Source organism: Lampris incognitus, chromosome 4 (assembly GCF_029633865.1).
Source record: "Lampris incognitus isolate fLamInc1 chromosome 4, fLamInc1.hap2, whole genome shotgun sequence".
NCBI lineage: Eukaryota > Metazoa > Chordata > Actinopteri > Lampriformes > Lampridae > Lampris > Lampris incognitus.
Window position 1 is genome coordinate 52,955,603 of NC_079214.1, and position 17,891 is coordinate 52,973,493.

The 17,891-nt window shown below is 44.3% G+C and overlaps 1 protein-coding gene across 1 annotated transcript in view; it reads right to left on the minus strand.

Annotated features, from left to right (window-relative positions):
• Positions 1 to 2,077: 2,077 nt before the first annotated feature.
• The window catches only part of wtip (WT1 interacting protein), a 45,320-nt gene continuing 29,506 nt past the window's right edge, over positions 2,078 to 17,891 (minus strand). Inside the window, exons 3-8 of the mRNA XM_056279114.1 lie at positions 9,103 to 9,170; positions 6,744 to 6,806; positions 5,753 to 5,883; positions 5,116 to 5,167; positions 3,642 to 3,710; positions 2,078 to 2,246 (exon numbers count right to left, since the gene is read on the minus strand). Of these exons, the coding sequence (XP_056135089.1) occupies positions 2,094 to 2,246; positions 3,642 to 3,710; positions 5,116 to 5,167; positions 5,753 to 5,883; positions 6,744 to 6,806; positions 9,103 to 9,170 (536 nt within the window). The 3' untranslated portion in view covers positions 2,078 to 2,093. The remainder of the gene's footprint in view (positions 2,247 to 3,641; positions 3,711 to 5,115; positions 5,168 to 5,752; positions 5,884 to 6,743; positions 6,807 to 9,102; positions 9,171 to 17,891) is intronic.

Genomic DNA, 17,891 nt, shown 5'->3' on the forward strand with positions numbered 1-17,891 from the left:
TGAGTGACAAAACGTATCTGTCAATAAACGTCGCATCCAGATGAACTGATTCAACCTTCTTTGACTCACCCATGTAGTGCCTCCAGGTGGTTAAAACAAGCACTAAGAATTATGTACAAGCATGGTTTGAGCAAGGTCTACTATGAACACAGTAAAATCAAACTGTTTGTTGGGATGCAGACAGAGAGAGAGAGAGAGAGAGAGAGAGAGAGAGCGAGAGAGAGAGAGAGAGAGAGAGAGAGAGAGAGAGATGGTGGTTATGTGGTGCTGGGTGCTGTGTTGCTCTGAGCTGCCCTGCAAACACAGTGAAATGCATGTGCCATGGCCCTGCCATTGGTACACACACACACACACACACACACACACACACACAAAGACAACAAGACAAACAGCAAGGAAAAAAATTGGGCACTCTCTAAAGACGAGGGTGGGGACCAGAAACTCTGGGCTTTCAAAGACCTCCTCCCAAAATACAAGAGTGAACCAAAGTGAGACCCACAATCGGCCTGCTCTGTCTTAAGGCATGGGGACATGTGGAGGCTCTTCATAGTCACGTGCTGCACTTTGACTTCTCGCATTACAAAACCAGTGGAAACACACCAAGAGCCGATGTCCCAAACAGACATGGTACAAAGGGTATTTGTAAATATATACACTTCAAATGTTTGCTATAAACCACAGGATGCAGCACGGAGTTGGGGTTTACTTCTTCAGGACAATTCAGATAATGTCAGACAAGTAAACCATCACAGAAGTAATAAACTAAATTGGCCCTCAAATATTTTCCTGTGATTTGACTTAACTTGCATGTACTTATGTTAGCGTCTCCTACGGCAAACCCCACCCATCTGGCAATCACAACGGAATATAACAAACACAATTATTTGAAAATACCATTTGCTGCAGGTCCGGTCCCAAATCAACTGTGAATCGATCAGACCAACAGACTGACAAAGAGGTCTGGATGGGCCCCCGTGTCCTGAAAAAGAAGTGATAAAATAGGCTGCTGCTTCAGAGACTTTAGACTTACAGTGTGTGTGAGGCCTCCAATTTAATGAACGCATCAGCAAAAACAAATAAACTACATCTAACATCTTATGTGGAAAACATCTGCAAAATATATATTCATATATAAAAGACAATCTATGTGCATCTAAGGTTTTTGTTCCTCTCATCATATAATTGTTAATTAAGACACTGCTTGTCAATCTCTCAGGGTCATGTGTAAGAGACCTCCGGCCCTGTTGATGGCGCTATCGGTGCCCCAACTTGAAAGGGGGTAGGAAGGTGTGTGTGTGTGTGTGTGTGTGTGTGTGTGTGTTAGGGTTTTTTTTAAAGTGTCTCAGTCCAATGTTGTGATGCTGGGTACCCTCGCATAGACTTCAGCAGGGCTCTGCGGTTTATGTGGCGAGCCGCTCCGTAAGAACCCAAGCTGAGGGGGGCCCTTCCGGCCCTGCCGGTGCTGGAATGTAAAAGGCTGATTTCCCAGCCTACCTGATGCTCAGTGATGAGGAAAGTGGGAATTGCGCTGTGCTGCGCCGACTTGGTCAGCACAGAGGAATGAAGAACAAAGTAGGAAAGAAACAGAGTAACTGGAGAGAAAAAGGGAGAGAGAGAGAGAGGAGAGAAACTGAGAGAGGAATACAGAGAGAGAAAGTTTGACTTCTTCCCTCTGACCCAGGGCCCTCTGTGTGATGAATGTACAGGGGTCAGTGGCTGTGACGTCATCAAGGGCCTCTGGGTGGGCTGAGGCCGCAGTGTTTAGGGGTCGGAGACCAAAAAGGAGGAGAGCATGAACCGCAAGTGGAGGGGAGGACACGGACCCTTCCCCCCTCCGTCTTGGTCATGTGATAACAGGGCCTGGTGAGGGAAGCGGTCCCGTGTGACTAGGTCCATGGCTAGGGCTCTCCTTCCCGTCTAGAGGAATGACTGCAGCACAGAATGACACACTGAGGCCTTCCTGGGCCCACTGGCCGTATAAACCTGGGGGGGGGGGGATTCCGCAGTTGTCTTCCAGCGGCTGGGATTTCAGGCCACTTGGGAGGCGGGGACTTGATCTGGCGCCTGGTCACCTGGCTGTCCCTCCCTCCGGCTCACAGCTCGGTGACGTGGAGAGGGTAGCTGGGGGGTGGGTGGGTGGGGACCTGGGGCTTTAGCCGATGGATGTGGCAGCCGTGGCACAGCAGGTGGCCTTCTAGGGGGTAACAGCGGTGACCCTCTTCATCGTTGAGCTGGAGACCGCAATCCTGGGAAAGAGATGTGAAGAATGATATGGAGGCACAACCACAGATATGTACGCCTTGTTTCAGCAAAACCTACTTGGGCTTTACCCCTAATTGTGCTGGTCTGCAGTCGGATGGCTAATAATGAATTTAAACTTTTCACTGAAACGTGATCTTTAATGGAGTATGTAACAGGATCTTTTAATCTTGATAAGACTACTTATTTAAACAAAGTTCACCTCTAAAAAGATGGTCCTCTTCTTTCTAGTCTAATGTGTTATGACAGGGAAATCTAAACTATCTCTTCAATATGTAATGGATCCCTGGGATGAGTCAACTGGACTTTACCTCACCACCCCCCCATTAGCCCCACGAGGCGCAGCTCAATGATCCCCCATTGTTTACATAATTCTTTGATCCCTTTCCACGTGGCTTATGATACATCAAGTGGAATGTCTGGTATTAAAAGAATCAAGCCTGTTTGGAGAGCTTCCTTCTCTCATATCCTATTCACTATCAGGTACAGACGTTAGATACAGCCCCAGGCATGCACACCGACTGTAGCAAACATAGTGAACGGCACAGGGGGAGACGCATTGAGCATGAATCAGATATCTGCATAAATGGGCTAGCTGCAGGGGGGGGGGGCACCGGGCGACAAGAAGACTTAGATTTCAGCCGACTGGATGAAACAACAAGTCCCCAGCTGAGTTCAGAGCTCAGCAGCAGAATGCGCCTCGTCAATGAGTCACCAGGCTTCTGCCCAGGTGTCTCTGCGCTTGTGTGTGTTTGCGGTGTGTCTGTGGGTGTGTCTGAGTGTGTGCGTCTGCTGTTCCGTAGGCATATGTGCCTCTCAGTCATTCAACAACAAAGTGGAATGGTGATTCACGCACAGTCGTTCCGATGGGAGTCTAGTCTAATCCTGTGGGAGGCAACTATTACCTACATTTGTGTTGAATGTGTCTGCACCTCTGAGTGTGTGTGTGTGTGTGTGTGTGTCTGTGTTTGCTTGTGTGTACACGCGCGCGTGTGTGTGTGCCTGAGAGAAAAAATTAGCGTTTATAAGTGTACCACTAACTGAAATGAGTAAATATGTGTAAATATTTGTGTGTGCATGTGTGTGTATGAATGTGGATTTAAGAGTGTCAATGGTGTTTCTCAATTGCATATGTCGGTGGGAAAATGTTTGTGTCATTTTTTACGTATGTATGTGTGCAGATGCCTTGCACATGTGGATGAGTGTATGTGTGTGTGTGTGTGTGTGTGGGGGGGGTCTGTCTGTCTCCAGTCCTTCCACACGAGACTGAAATCGTGAATCACACACACTGGTCTGAGCCTGAGTCAAGACTATTTTAATTTAGTCTCGTCTGGTCTGGCCCGATATGACAATGAGTAAGGACAGTGGAAGGAGTGTCTCACCTCGCAGTGATAGCATTCAACATGGTAGTCTTTGTCCATAGATACCACCCGGATAGTCTCCTCAGAGCCCTGGCAGGAGAGATACACAGTAAGAAATCCAGATCATCACATGACTAAACCCTAATGGCCTAACTGGTCTTGGAATTTGATCCCTGGAACAGACTTGACCCCTACCTAACTACACACACAGTTGTTTAAGTCGCTCTTGAAACATCAGCTAAATGCTTGGACTGTAGTTTAACTGTAGCACGATATACCAAGATCAACAAAAGTAGGGCCCGCGGACCAAATTTGGCACTCTATAAATTTCTTTTTGTGAATGAGGTCTAATGGTGTATCTATGCACTGTATTTTCAATACGGTGTAAAAGCAGCTGACGAATGAATTCGACACACTCATTCATACGTTACATAAAACTTGAGTGGTTAATGTGTGACGAGTTCAATTTCAAAACACTATGGACCCTATTTACAAAGAATTTATGGCATCTCCAGAGCTGCAAACCAGTTATTACCAGGAGCTGACATGACCTCTGCATAACCCTTAATTTCAGTGTACAGTAATGACATTATCTTGCATGTCACAAGCTGTATTCTCTTTGGGCTGCCCATGATGAATGAATCATACCTCAAATGAAGAAATATCTAAATAGTAAATCAAGGCAGGTTGAGTAGGTCTAGCAAACTAAATTACTTATCGGGGGAAAAAAATCACCACATTCAGTTTGCCTTTAAATATTTCTACAAATCTTGAAGTGTGTTCATTTTATCAGCCAATATTTTAATCAGCAAAGATTTCCTTCACTCCTGTATAATGTTAGAACATGCATTAGTTGATTTAATGTTTGTCTTTCGGCTTTCTATGAGAAGGTATACGGTTTTTTTATTCTAATTGTATCCGGCCAATTACCCCACTCCTCCGAGCCGTCCCGGTCGCTGCTCCACCCCCTATGCCGATCCGGGGAGGGCTGCAGACTACCACATGCCTCCTCTGATACATGTGGAGTCGCCAGCCGCTTCTTTTCGCCTGACAGTGAGGAGATTCGTCAGGGGGACGTAACGCATGGGAGGATCACGCTATCCCCCCCCAGTTCCACCTCCCCCCCGAACAGGCGCCCCGACTGACCAAAAGAGGCGCTACTGTACCGACCAGGACACATACCCACATCTGGCTTCCCACCCACAGACGCAGCCAACTGTGTCCGTAGGGATGGCCGACCAAGCCGCAGGTAACACGGGGATTCAAACCGGCGATCCCCACGTTGGTCGGCATTGGAATAGACCACTATGCTACCCGGATGCCCAGGTGTAAGATTTTTTTGACACCCGACATCCGTCTTTTCAAAACAATAAAATCCATCAGTTATGTTAAATTTTGCCCCTGGGACTATGATCTGCTAAGTGACAGAGACATTCTCTGGGAGGACATTTTTAGGCAATCAGCTTCACAAGGTTAAATCTGACAGACTCCTTACCTGGGCGGGGAGGATGGGCTGGTTACAGGAGGCACACTTAGGGGCGAAGACCCTGTAGGGGTACGGCACAACTGACGTTACAAACTGTGCATTGCTAGCAGTCTCTGTGTAGTGTATGACACGACTAGTATAACGCTCTGAAAAAAACTCAAAAATCGTGCATTACTCAGGAGCGGTTCCCTTTTGAATTCTTTATTCAACAAGGAACCGCTCCTAGTAGAATCCCATTACTGACAGTCAAGGGTTTCTAACATCCTACACCTTTTCTGACATATTTACCACACTTATTCTGACAATAATCCTTACTGTAGCGCCATTGTGACATAAGGACGTAGTGACACACACGCACGCACGCACGCACGCACACACACACACACACACACACACACACACACACACACACACACACACACAGAGTGGTAGGACTCCAGGCAGTTCTGATAACTCCTTTACAAATGAAGCACTTCCCTGGACTGATATTTTTATTAACTATGAGCGGGGTCATAGTTTACCTTTTGTTTGGTTGAACAGCTAACTTGAAAATTTCAGTGCTTTTTGTTATTTGATGAAATGCTTAATCGACTGTCCCAGCAGCCAAGCCTTTTTTTTTTTACAGTCCATTCATTGAGCTCCTTACGTGTGGTAGTCTTTGACACAGTAGATATTGTTTTCAACGTCCACAGTGAAAGGCACTCCATCCAGACCCTCTTTACACACCACACAGCGGAAACAGCCAGGATGGTACGACTTGCCCAGTGCCTGGAGGATCTAGACATCCATATACACAAACACACACAATAGAAACCACTTTATTTTTGTCATTATAAAGGTACAACAAATTTGTTCTCTGCATTTAACCCAGCCTATTGTATAGGAGCACTGGGCAGCTGCAGCGCCCGGAGACCATCTCCAGTTCTTCTTTCCATTGCCTTGCTCAGGGGAACAGGCAGGAGTATTAACCCTAACATGCATGTCTTTTTGATGGTGGGAGGAAACCGGAGCACCCGGAGGAAACCCACGCAGACACGGGGAGAACATGCAAACTCCACACAGAAAGGACCTGGGATGGCTTGGGGTTCGAACCCAGGACCTTCTTGCTGTGAGGCAACAGTGCTAAACACTGGGCCACCGTGCCGCCCAGCGAGTAAGACTTGGGAGCAAGGCCGCTGAGCAGGTTCAGTATCACAACAGCAGCTGCAATGACAGGGTGTTCCAAATGCCAGATACACACATACATTTAACTGAGGTGGTACATTTTAAGTCAGTGTCCAAAGGAGAGGCAATATTCAGAGCTGATTAGTTATCAAGGAGGGCACTTCACTGAATTAAGCTCAGATAGTGATGACTTCCTTTCCAAGTAGGCCTATCTGATACCATACTGTCGAGTCTGCTTTGTTTTGAGGTATTTCATAAATATTCAAGACAACTGGTTGGTTGGGTCTTTTTCATGAATGTGCTGTTTATACTCATGCAACAAAGAGATGGGAAACCTTTTCAAATATTCACTGATGCATTAAGGTGTCATGGACGCTGGCATACATGCAGTCATAAACTCCTGAAACTAAACAGCATGACGGACGTTCAGCTGAATCCTATTGTTTATGTATTCTCTTTGATAAGGCTCTTACCATCTCCATGATAAGGTGGCCGCACACAAAGCATTTCTCTGCCGTCTGCTGGAAGCCTGAGTACTGCGGGAGGAATGAGACATAGGATTTATTATTGTTACTCATACTTCTTCTTTCGGCTTGTTCCCTGTTTCTCAGGGGTCACCTCAGCAGATTTTATAGTTATTGTTATTACAAGTACAAATGATTGATTTTAGAGTACTTGGAATATGTGTTTGTTTTACTAATGTGGAGGAAATAAAGACACAACTGAGTTATGATTACTTCTTGAACGATCAAGCGGCTCTGTACTGTTACACATCTCTGTATACTCTCTGGTCTAGTGTTATCTATAGGGGGTGCTGCCGCCCTCTTTAAACTGATGGTGAAAGGGGTCTCTTTCTGAACTTTTGTCTCTCAGCTGACATATCCGCAGGCAACAGCTACCAGTTATACAACACATTATGCATCATGTTGGTTTCAACCCCCATTTATCCAGTGTGCAACAATGGTCTTCCCCAAATATTGTGGGCAATGCTGAAAATACTAACGTCATGATTATCATAGGGAATTTTACATGATGGATAATTTTCACAATATCTGCTTACACATATCATGCAAAAGTACCATATTTAAGAATAAAAACGAGGTTCATCACATTGAACTGGATGGTAAAGGTAAAGCAAAATATAAAAACAACAAAAAAAACAAACACATTTGCTAATAATATTCCCTCAAATATTTCAGATGTTAGTTTGTGAGAAATGTTGGGTAATAGATTTTTATTATTAATTTATATGACAATATCTGAATTCCATCCCGATAGAATACCACTAACAGATAATAAGTAACAAATATGTTGAATTATTGTCCAGTCCTACAGCCACAATCTTTCACTGCTGACTGTTGAGCAGCTCCAGTGGAGCGGCTGGGGGTTAGTGGGCCTCACATACGTATGTTGCAAAAAGCAAAACAGCCCACATCACATCAACAGCTCTCCTCGGGGGTTTTCCTTAGATCCTGAGCTCAGGCAGATAATGATGGTGACCATCTGCAGTGCACATACCCTTTGGGGTCATGACCTGATGACTTAAGGGGCTTAGGGGTGACTGAGCGAAGCATGCTAGCAGGTGGAGGTGGATGGTGGTAGTGTCATGGGTCCGCTAGCTTGCCCCCTGCCCTTTGTCCTGCCCCCGCCTTTGCTACCATCTGCCAACTCACTGCCCCCCCCCCCCACCTTACCCCACATCCTAAGGGTGACAGGCCATGCTTTCCAATGATCAGCTGAGGAAGATGGAAGAGGCTTAGTCTTATTCCCTCATCCAAGCACCAGAATCCGTCTCTGCTACTGAGAGGAAGTGACTGTAATTTACATTACTGAACAGGAATGCACATTTAGCAAAGATTAAGCGGCTGCATTATATCAACAAGGGGTCTCTAAAGGGACAATGTTAACTGCAAATGAGGCCATCTGTAGGGATTGGCCATCAAACCATGCTGATGATGGGTCAAAGTTGTTTTCACATGTTCCTTCTTAAACTCTTTTTTTTCCAAGTTTGTAAATCCTAATGCTGACCCATTAAAGCGCTCATGGATTGATGCAAAAATAATTTTTTGTAGCGCTTGTGTTTCAGATAGTCATATTGTGGCAACTAGTATGTGAAGTTGATAATTTCAGCCCCACCGCCATTCCTTTTCTAACATAATCTCATTTCAATGTCTTTTCTTTGACTGTCCACTTTTATTTTATAGAATGGCTATACAAATGAAGGTTATGTTATTGTGATCAAAAGAACATACTACATACATTTCTGTCACAATTATGGGTTTATTGTTCACACATCTTGACTTCTTAATTGCCAGACTTCTGACAATACTTTAAAGGTCTTTAAGTGCCAGTTCCCCCTACGTCTTGTTTACCCGGGGCAGATAAACTGTGACTGTGGGAGTAGCAGCTGTCCTCGACCCCACCTCCCACACTTAATTTTAAGTGAGGCTTGTGGCATAATTGAGCTCCTCAGGGGAAAATTTGGGGAAATTAGGGTGAATTGGAGGGGTGGCGCTTCATTCTCAGTGTCTGTTTCCTCTGGAGATTTGCAGAATTTGACCCGTGATCCCAATCTCTGGCCCCGTCCTCCCACCACCTCGAGGTTGGGTTTTAGGATATGGATCTGTAGCTCTCAGCTGATACGCCATTGCTGGGCACAGCATTGTTTTCAAAACATCCATAAATATATATACACAGTACTAAAAGGACAAATACAAAGGTGCATGGACTTAGAAAGACCTGCACAGAAACACCCACAACATATACACAAAAGGGGGAGCTGAGGAAGACAGACACATGTAGCTGGAGAGGACAGACACACATGCTACTAACCAGGAAATCCTCTTCACAGTAGACCTTGCCGTTGACATTGTAGAACGCTTTCCCTCTCAGCCGCCTCCCTGAGAAAAAAGGCAGAAGCAAATGACTGTGAGAAAGGTGCAGAAGTCCCTTTGTTACTGTCCTTTCATGATTTCAGAGTTTTATCTGATGGGGTGGGGTAAAATGCTTCATACTGAGGTGTGAAGTTTGAGGAGAAGTAAAGACAGAGAGATCTGAACATTGTCTAATAAAAAAAAAAGAGCTAGAAGTAATAACCGGAGTCACAGTTGGAAACCTCCCATTCAGTCACAAGAGCATAAGTGAGGCCTCGGGCACTGATGTTGGGCAGAATAGAGGGTGACACTGGAGTGTATTTTCACTCCTGTCCCATCCCACTCCAGCAAAAATATTCCTGTCCCATCCCAATCCCATGACAGAGTTAACAAAAAACAAAAAAAAAATCCTGTCATGTCCCAGTCATGTGATAAGTAGTGAAACTGACTCCCATCCCGCGGGAATTCCATAGGAATTCCATGACCCACAGGATTCCCAAAAAAGTCAGCCTCTACTGCGGGCATTGCCCATTTTTCCAAGACTCAGTGTTAAGTATTTTTTCAGTGATTGTTATTTGGGGTGCTTTAACTGTACACTCTCCCTCATGCCTCTAAGCGCATGGAGAGCTGTTTTCTCTCCCCCTCTCAGCGTTTCAGTAGTATCCATAAGCAGCAATATATTCTGTTCGTTAGCATGCGATAAATGTGGAATGAGCTGGAACAGCCAATAGGGAAACTCCCACTTCCATGTTTACTAGCGGTGGCGTTGCCCGGCCGAGCAATCGTGTAACTTCAGTGACGTCGTTGGTCACCTGATCCAGCGGCCCAATCATGTAATGTGTTCTCTCAGTCACTCTAAACATGATCACAGGTAGACAGACATTCGCAGTTGTAGGGCTGGCCCCGCTGGCCAGTCAGGCCAAAAAGAATAAAAAAAAGACTGGTGCTGCATTATGTTCAAAATAATGAAAACTGAGTTTATTCATATTAGAACTGCATGTTTATACATAAAAATTCACCTATTGTTATGATTCCCGGTCCCGCCCTCTCCCGTTGACTTTTTTTTCCTGTCCCATCCCAGTCACATGATGAGTAGTGAAACTGACTCCCATACCACGGGAATTCTACAGGAATCCTTTGACCCGAAGGATTCCCGAAAAAATGTCAGCCTCTAGGGCAGAAGGCCTGGCTCCCAGTTGAAAGTCCAGTTAATCCCAAAGGCACTGGATGGAGTTGAGGTCAGGGCTCTGCGCAGACCAGTCAAGTTCTTCAACACCAAAATCTGAAAACCATGTCTTCATGGACCTCATATTGTGCACAGCGGGATTGCCATGCTAAAACAGTGCTGGGCCTTCCCCAAAATGTTGCCACAAAGTTGGAGCCACACAATTCTCTAGATTGTCATTGTGTGCTGTAGCATTAAGATTTCCCTTCACTGGAACTATGAAAAACAGACCCAGACCATTATTCCTCCTCTGCAAAACTTTACAGTTGCGACTACGCATTTGGGCAGGTAGCGTTCTCCTGGCCTCTATCAAACCCAGATTCATCTTTCAGACGAATCAACTGCTACGGCTGAAAGGTATAATTATTCATTGAAATGGCAGTCCCTATGATTTTCTACATTTTGCAGAGTTCAAAATTATCAAAAGCACAGAAAAAAAACAGCATCTTATGAAGATTGTTCCAATGTTCAGTTGTTTCAGGGAGCTTGCCGTGTACAATGATAAACAGCACATTTGCCGATATCTGGCATTTTCTAACATCATCAATGTTTGCTGCAATTGCTGCTCAGTTCACTGGGGACTGCAAGTGCAGTAGCCTTTTTTTGGGGGGGGGGGTGTGGTGAGGCATCAAAAACAACTCAACCAGCCCTACTCCTGTGTGTTTCAGTGCAGAAATCGGAATAAGCACTATAAAATCCCAGCTGATACTTACTAGTCACACTATGCTTTAAGGTCCAATATGTTCGTTTTTTTGCTGTGTCTGCTAGTAGTAACAGCCCCAAGGTTTGGCCACATTTTGTACCCATGAATGCTTTGCTATCACCCCCATTTTTTTCCAGTTTTTATTTAAAATGCAAGCAGTTCAAGTCCAGTGAATAACCTGAAATGGTACGAAGGTAAGCGATAAACTGCCAGGTTAAAAAAAAGAAGAAGCTTAGATTACCAAAAATTTAAAAATAATGTATATTTCAGTTATAAAAAATTCCTTTTTCAGGGGACAAGTAACGGGTTAACAACTTACAGCTGTTCTGTGGCAATGGAAGTAAATAAAGTCTTGAAATTTGATGTAAACAGTTCTTACAGGTCCCAACTTTTGTTGATTACTTACAAACCCTCTGTCTGTATACAGCAGTGTTGAAACTGACTATGTTGTTACACCCTCTGAAGCATTATTTGGACAATAATGCACTGCAGGAAGTAGTATATTGCCATCATAATGGCGAGAAAAAGGCAGTTAACAAAGGAAGACAGACAGACCATTATAACCATTCAAAGTGTAGGTCTTTCCTTAAGGTAAATTGCAAAGAAAGCCAAGGTGTTGGTCAGTACAGTTTCCTATACCATGAAAACGCACTTGGAACTGGAGGAAAGTCTGGCAGGAAGAGGTCCCGCAGACCCAAAGCTACAACAGAATCAGAAGACAAGTTTCTGAGAGTCTGTGTGATAGCTGGCTCACAGGACAACAGCTTCAAGCACAGCTCAACACTGGTCGAAGTAAGCAAGTCCCAGTTTCAACTGTGAAATTAAGAGTTCAAGCTGCAGGTTTGACAGGTTGAAGAAAAGAAAACCATTGCTAAGATGACAAAAATAAGAATAAGAGGCTTATACTGCCAGTGAACTGCTGAAGATTGGAAGAAGGTTTTATGGACCAATGAATCAAAATTGGAAATGTTTGGTTCATTATGCAGGAATTTTTGTATGCTGTCGAGTAGGCAAAAGGATGGTTCCTCAGTGTGTGACACCAACTGTCCTACATGGTGGAGGAAGCACGATGGTCTGGTGCTCTTTTGCTGAATGCAGAGTTGGCAACGTGCACAGTGACTGGCACCCTTAACCAAAAGGGCATTCTACAGCGCCATGCAATATACCCTCTGGTCTGTGCCTAGTTGGTCAGGGGTTCATCATACAGCAAGATAATGACCCAAAACATACCTCCAGGCTATGTCAGAACTACCTTAGAACGAAAGAACAAGATGGTAGGCTTCAAATCATAGAACGGCCAGCACAGTCTCCAGAATTAAACCCCATCTAGCTGGTTTGGGATGAACTGGACATAAGGGTGAAAGCAAAGCAACCTGCAAGTGCAACTCATTTGTGGGAATTTCTGGTGGCTACATCCTGCTAAGCCATGAACACGTCAGGATAAAATTCTCAGACAAAATCTCAAAACAGCAAGCTTACTAACTGTAGTAAGCTAAGTGGCCGAATTTGAAACTGTTGTTTAGGATAAAAACTCACACACTGGTTATTGCAGGCTAATGCAGAGTTATTACTGTACCTGTCCAGTAAAATAAATTATCTGCATGTTCAGTTATGCATGTAAAGAGATCTTGCAGCTCCATCATGTGCCTCTATTGTATTTATTTATTAATATTTATTCTAGTTTTATTCCTCTGTTCATCAATTTTTTTTTTTGCCTGTTGCCCTTTGTTAGATCTTATCCCTTTACTTTCTTCTAAAGGCTGAGGAACTCCATCTGCCATTGTTTCAAGCACCGTAACAACATAATCTGGCAATGCTCTCTTACTTTTCCAGGGTTATTCTCAATCTAAGCATTATGTTTCACTGATAGGCAAAATGTATTTCCTCCACTGCACCAACAAGACCTTCAAAGAAAGAAAAATACCAGTTGTGCCCGACCAGACTGTCTGGCGAATATGGGCAAATTCATTGAGCGTAATAGATCGCTATTGGGTGGATTTTACCTTGTAGCGTCACCACACGTGTATTACATGGAAAATATTAATATATTTATTGGTTTTCAACTCAAACATAGTGGGGGAGTAGAAATATTACATATTCAAGGCCTTTACAGTTGCATTCAGTGATTTCTGCCAGCGAGAGGGCAGATGATAGATCGACAGAGATCCTAAAACAGACTCACAGTTAAGCCGCTCCTCATCTCTCCCTCCCTATCTCTACGGCGGCTGAACTGTAACAAACAGTGCATGCTTGCCATCCATTTTTTTCTGCTGAATAGTTATCGCGGAGGACTAAGAACTGATGCAAATGGCGCTCCAATTCTCTGGGTGTGTAAGTACGCAATTGTTTGCTAACATGCAAATATGCATGTTATGTTATGAGCCTATGGACTTGCTACCGTCATACATATTTACATGTCACCACACTTGTTTCCTCTCTTCTCTGTGAGTGCTCAGGGGTGAAGTTGTCCATGGATGCTGGTCCTGGACTAGATTCATAACTTACATTAAATATGTGACCCCAACCTCAACCCAAACTTTGTTCTAACCCTGACAATTAGAAAACCACAGCAAACCTCAACCCAACCCTTCCCCTACACTCAACCACTAGAAAACTGTGCCAAGCCTTAACCAAAAACCTGGAAAACAAAAAACAGATAAAAACAGAAAAAACACAAATATATGAACAATGCAGAAAAAAAATGTAGAAAACTGGTCTGGCACCAGCATCCATGGGTAACTTCACCCTAGACCGCATACAGAACTTGTGAGATATGAGTGGCTTGTCCAAGGTTTTACCAAATAATGAACTGAATGTAAGAGACTGTAGACTGGGGTATTGATCTCAGTGGGATCAGCAGTGCTAGCAATCTTCTGAGGGAGTCATTTGATTCACATTTGATATCAAAAATATTGCTTAATGCATTTTAAGTCCATAACACCTTTAAGGCCACAACATGAGAGCTCAGTAAGTAGTCTGTCCAAAGCAGATGGCATATCATGTAGGTGTCATTCTGCCGCTGTCTATTTAATAGCTTTGTCTGCTGATCCCAACGGGCTTGTGCCCCTGAACTGTGAACAATCAATACAGCAGGCAAAGGCTGCTATCCAAAACCCATCCCCCCGTCTTCTTGTCTCCACCTCCTCTCCCCAAACCAGTGGACTCCTGTGCCATTGTCCAGGCAGGGTTCACACAAACAAACGCATACACACACACACACACACACACACACACACACACACACACACACACACACACACACACACACACACACACACACACACACACACACACACATACACACTCAGACCCGCGCACACACAAACAGTCCGACAATAGGAGGCTGGGGAGAGGATCTCCAAGTCTGACACATGAATGAGCTTATCACGCACGTACATCTGCAGTCACACGCAGATGCTCAAGGTCACAGCAGGTCCTCCCCAAGTTGAGCATTTTGAGCCTCTAGCTTCCAACTCTGCTTCTGATACAGTACACGAAGGCTAAATTCCTCTGGGTAGGCTTTCATTCATCATGATATGAGTCTGGATCCAAACCGGCCTCTGCAACCCCCTGCGAAGTGTTCCCTCAGAACATGTCCATTCAAATTCATTTAACGGCAGCCACGTCTCTCCAGTAGCAGGATGACTTCACTCGGCCCTGGCAGTTGAAGCACACGGAGCTCATAAATCTGGCGGATTAGTCAGATTTAATTGCCGTCTCGAGCCACCATTGATTTTATGAGTGTCCTGGCATGGGAAAGACATACCCAGCCCACCCTTAGCCCCTCTTTTAATGCCAGAATTTATGCAATCATTGTATTTTATGTGCAAGCAGTGTCACGATGCTGGGAGATGGGCAATACATTAACACCCACAGAAATGGTTGAAGCAGTTGAAGAATGTGGGCAGCACAATAGGTGAAACTTTTAAGACTTTGAGAATGAGGAGCAATTAGCATTTTGGTAGTTTGGCAAGGAGTGAGAAACAGCTTCCTGGGAGTAAGGAAGAGCATAATGAGGAGCTGTGCAGCAGTCACTTAACTTTTTTAGAAGCTGTTTGATCAGTGGTTCTCAGCTGCGACCAATAAGAATAATAAATAGCAAGGTAGATTGACTTGACAGGTGAACAGATGGATGGATGGATGGATGCTAGATAGATAAGAAAGGCAGACAGACAACTTTCTTTACTTGGCTTTTGTCTCTTTATCTAGCCCTTCACAAATGAATTCTCCCAGGAAAAAAACTGTTGTAAGCATGTTATGGTCCTAGCAGTCCCTAAAATTGGTTGTTTGAAATGCCAAAAATCTAGGAATAAAGCTTTCTGTTGTAGTGCTCATTGTTTGTCAAAGTGGATAAGGGTATTAGCTGAAACCTTAATTGTACATATGAAGACCAAGACTGCAAGCTTTCATTCCCATCAAACACATCATGAACCAGGAGTAGCATATGTAACAAGTGAAATCAGGGGACCTGGACAGTCTTGGCCTTCATTGGCACACTGTTGAAAACCACTGTATCACATTGTACTGAAGAGTTTGCTGCAGCCGGGGCTGAGACATGTTGCTGTGTGCTCATCTGTGGCCTCTGCTGTGGCGAGTGGGGTCTAGAAGGTGAATACAAAGGCCTCAGTCCTGATGACTGTGTGGTGTGCTGCTAAGGGAGCGGGCCGACTGAACAAACGGGGACATTCTTTCTGCCTGAGGTCACTAGTTGGTCCCATTCAAACCCCCAACCCCCCTCCCCCCAATCCCTCAAATGCCCCCCATCCCTTCATGGACAGAGAGAGAGAGAGAGAGAGAGAGAGAGAGAGAGAGAGAGAGAGAGGGGGGGGGGTGAGGGCTCCATTCCTCTCTCTCTCTCTTTTAGCTGTTTGTCACCAGAGAGCCCTGCAATTGGCAGGCCTCTCGCAGCAAAAGAACTGATAGAGTCACCCCCCTTCTAATAAAAATCATATACGATCATGGGGCTGTTATAACCAAGATGAATGACTTACAATGTTAGATAAAGTCACCGAGCTTCACGCAAGAATTATTTGTATGCAAAGATCTGCTCCTAAAGTACAAAGTCACTGATGATTTGGTATCTGCTGATAAGGATTTGTGATTTGCTATTCATATTTCACTACATAATACAGCTGTACGATCCCCTCTGCTGAGTACATTAATGTTGACAAAACCAGTCCAATTTATATAAGATATGCTTGACAATGTAATGGCTCTTGCATAAAGAAAACAAATCTGCATCACAGCTGTCCAGGAATGGCTTTCAATTATTTTCTTAACAAAGTAAGGAAATGATAAAAATAATGTTAAATAAATAGCGCTTGCAAATATAAAAACCCTGATCAAAAAGAAAGACAATCCAAAGAGTACCACGTGAAGGGTGTATTCCTTCGAATCATTTCTTTTTAATTGCCTTACCATATTTAGTCAAGTTGAAGGTAGCTTAGTTACTACCGCCTCGCCAAACACTGGCATTACAGACTTTTTAAGTAGCTGTTGGGCTGCTTCCATTTTCTAATATGAAATAGTTGCACACTGCAGGCATTTTAGCTGTGTGCTGTTGCTGGCTTTTTAAAACACGTGCCTCACTGCTGCAAGGTGTGGACAACATCAGTTTATGACACCTAAACGGAGTGCAGTGGGGTGTTTATGACACCTATATGACAGCTGGTATAGAAGGAGTCCAAAGGGGTAAAATAAACAAAGGGTGAGATTTTGATTGGGCATAATACAGCAGACATCAATCAATTAAAATATTCTCTGGGGCGTCCGGGTAGCATAGCGGTCTATTCTGTTGCCTACCAACATAGGGATCGCCTGTTCAAATCCCCGAGTTACTTCCGGCTTGGTCGGGCATCAGACACAATTGGCCGTGTCTGTGGGTGGGAAGCTGGATGTGGATATGTGTCCTGGTCGCTGCATTAGCACCTCCTCTGGTCGGTCAGGGCGCCTGTTTGGGGGGGAGGTGGAACTGGGGGGAATAGCGTGATCCTCCCATGCGCTATATCTCCCTGGCAAAACTCCTCACTGTCAGGTGAAAAGAAGTGGCTGGAGACTCCACATGTATCGGAGGAGGCATGTGGTAGTCTGCAGCCTTCCCTGGATTGGTATAGGGGGTGGAGCAGCAACCGGGATGGCTCAGATAGCAGGGTAATTGGCCAGGTATAATTGGGGAGAAAGGGGGGGGGTTAAATTCTCTCTGATACTCATCACTGGGATCGATCAGGACATCTCTACTTGTGGGATTCACCAATTTTTTTGCGGTATGACAAATATTTAAGTGCTGTGTAAACCTGAAGTATACCAATACACACAAGAGCCCTGTTGGTTGACTTCTTCTTCTATAGCGGTAGAGGTCCTTAAATCATTAGCCTACTTTATGGAAAGACTAGTATTAATATTGGAGAACATAAGAAAACCATTTAGATCTAAATGATTATAAATGTAACACACCTATGATTATTTAGGATATAGCCGATATCTACACTCGGTGGCCACTTTATTAGGTACACCTGCTTGTTAATGCAAATAGTCAAATGGTGAACAGTGTGGTTAAACTCAATATGAAAGCATGCATATATGGTCAAAAGGTTCAATTGTTGTTTGACCAAACAACAGACTAAGGGAGATTCCTGATCTAAGTGACTTTGACCTTGGTTGGTGCTAGATGTGGTTGTTTCAGCATCTCAGAAACTGCTGACCTCCTGGGATTTTAACACACTACAGTCTCTTAAAGGGAAATTTCACTGATGGTTTTGTGTATGTGCAATCAGTACTGATGAGCAATGTTGTCAAATTGAAGCACTAAAGTCCTCACTGT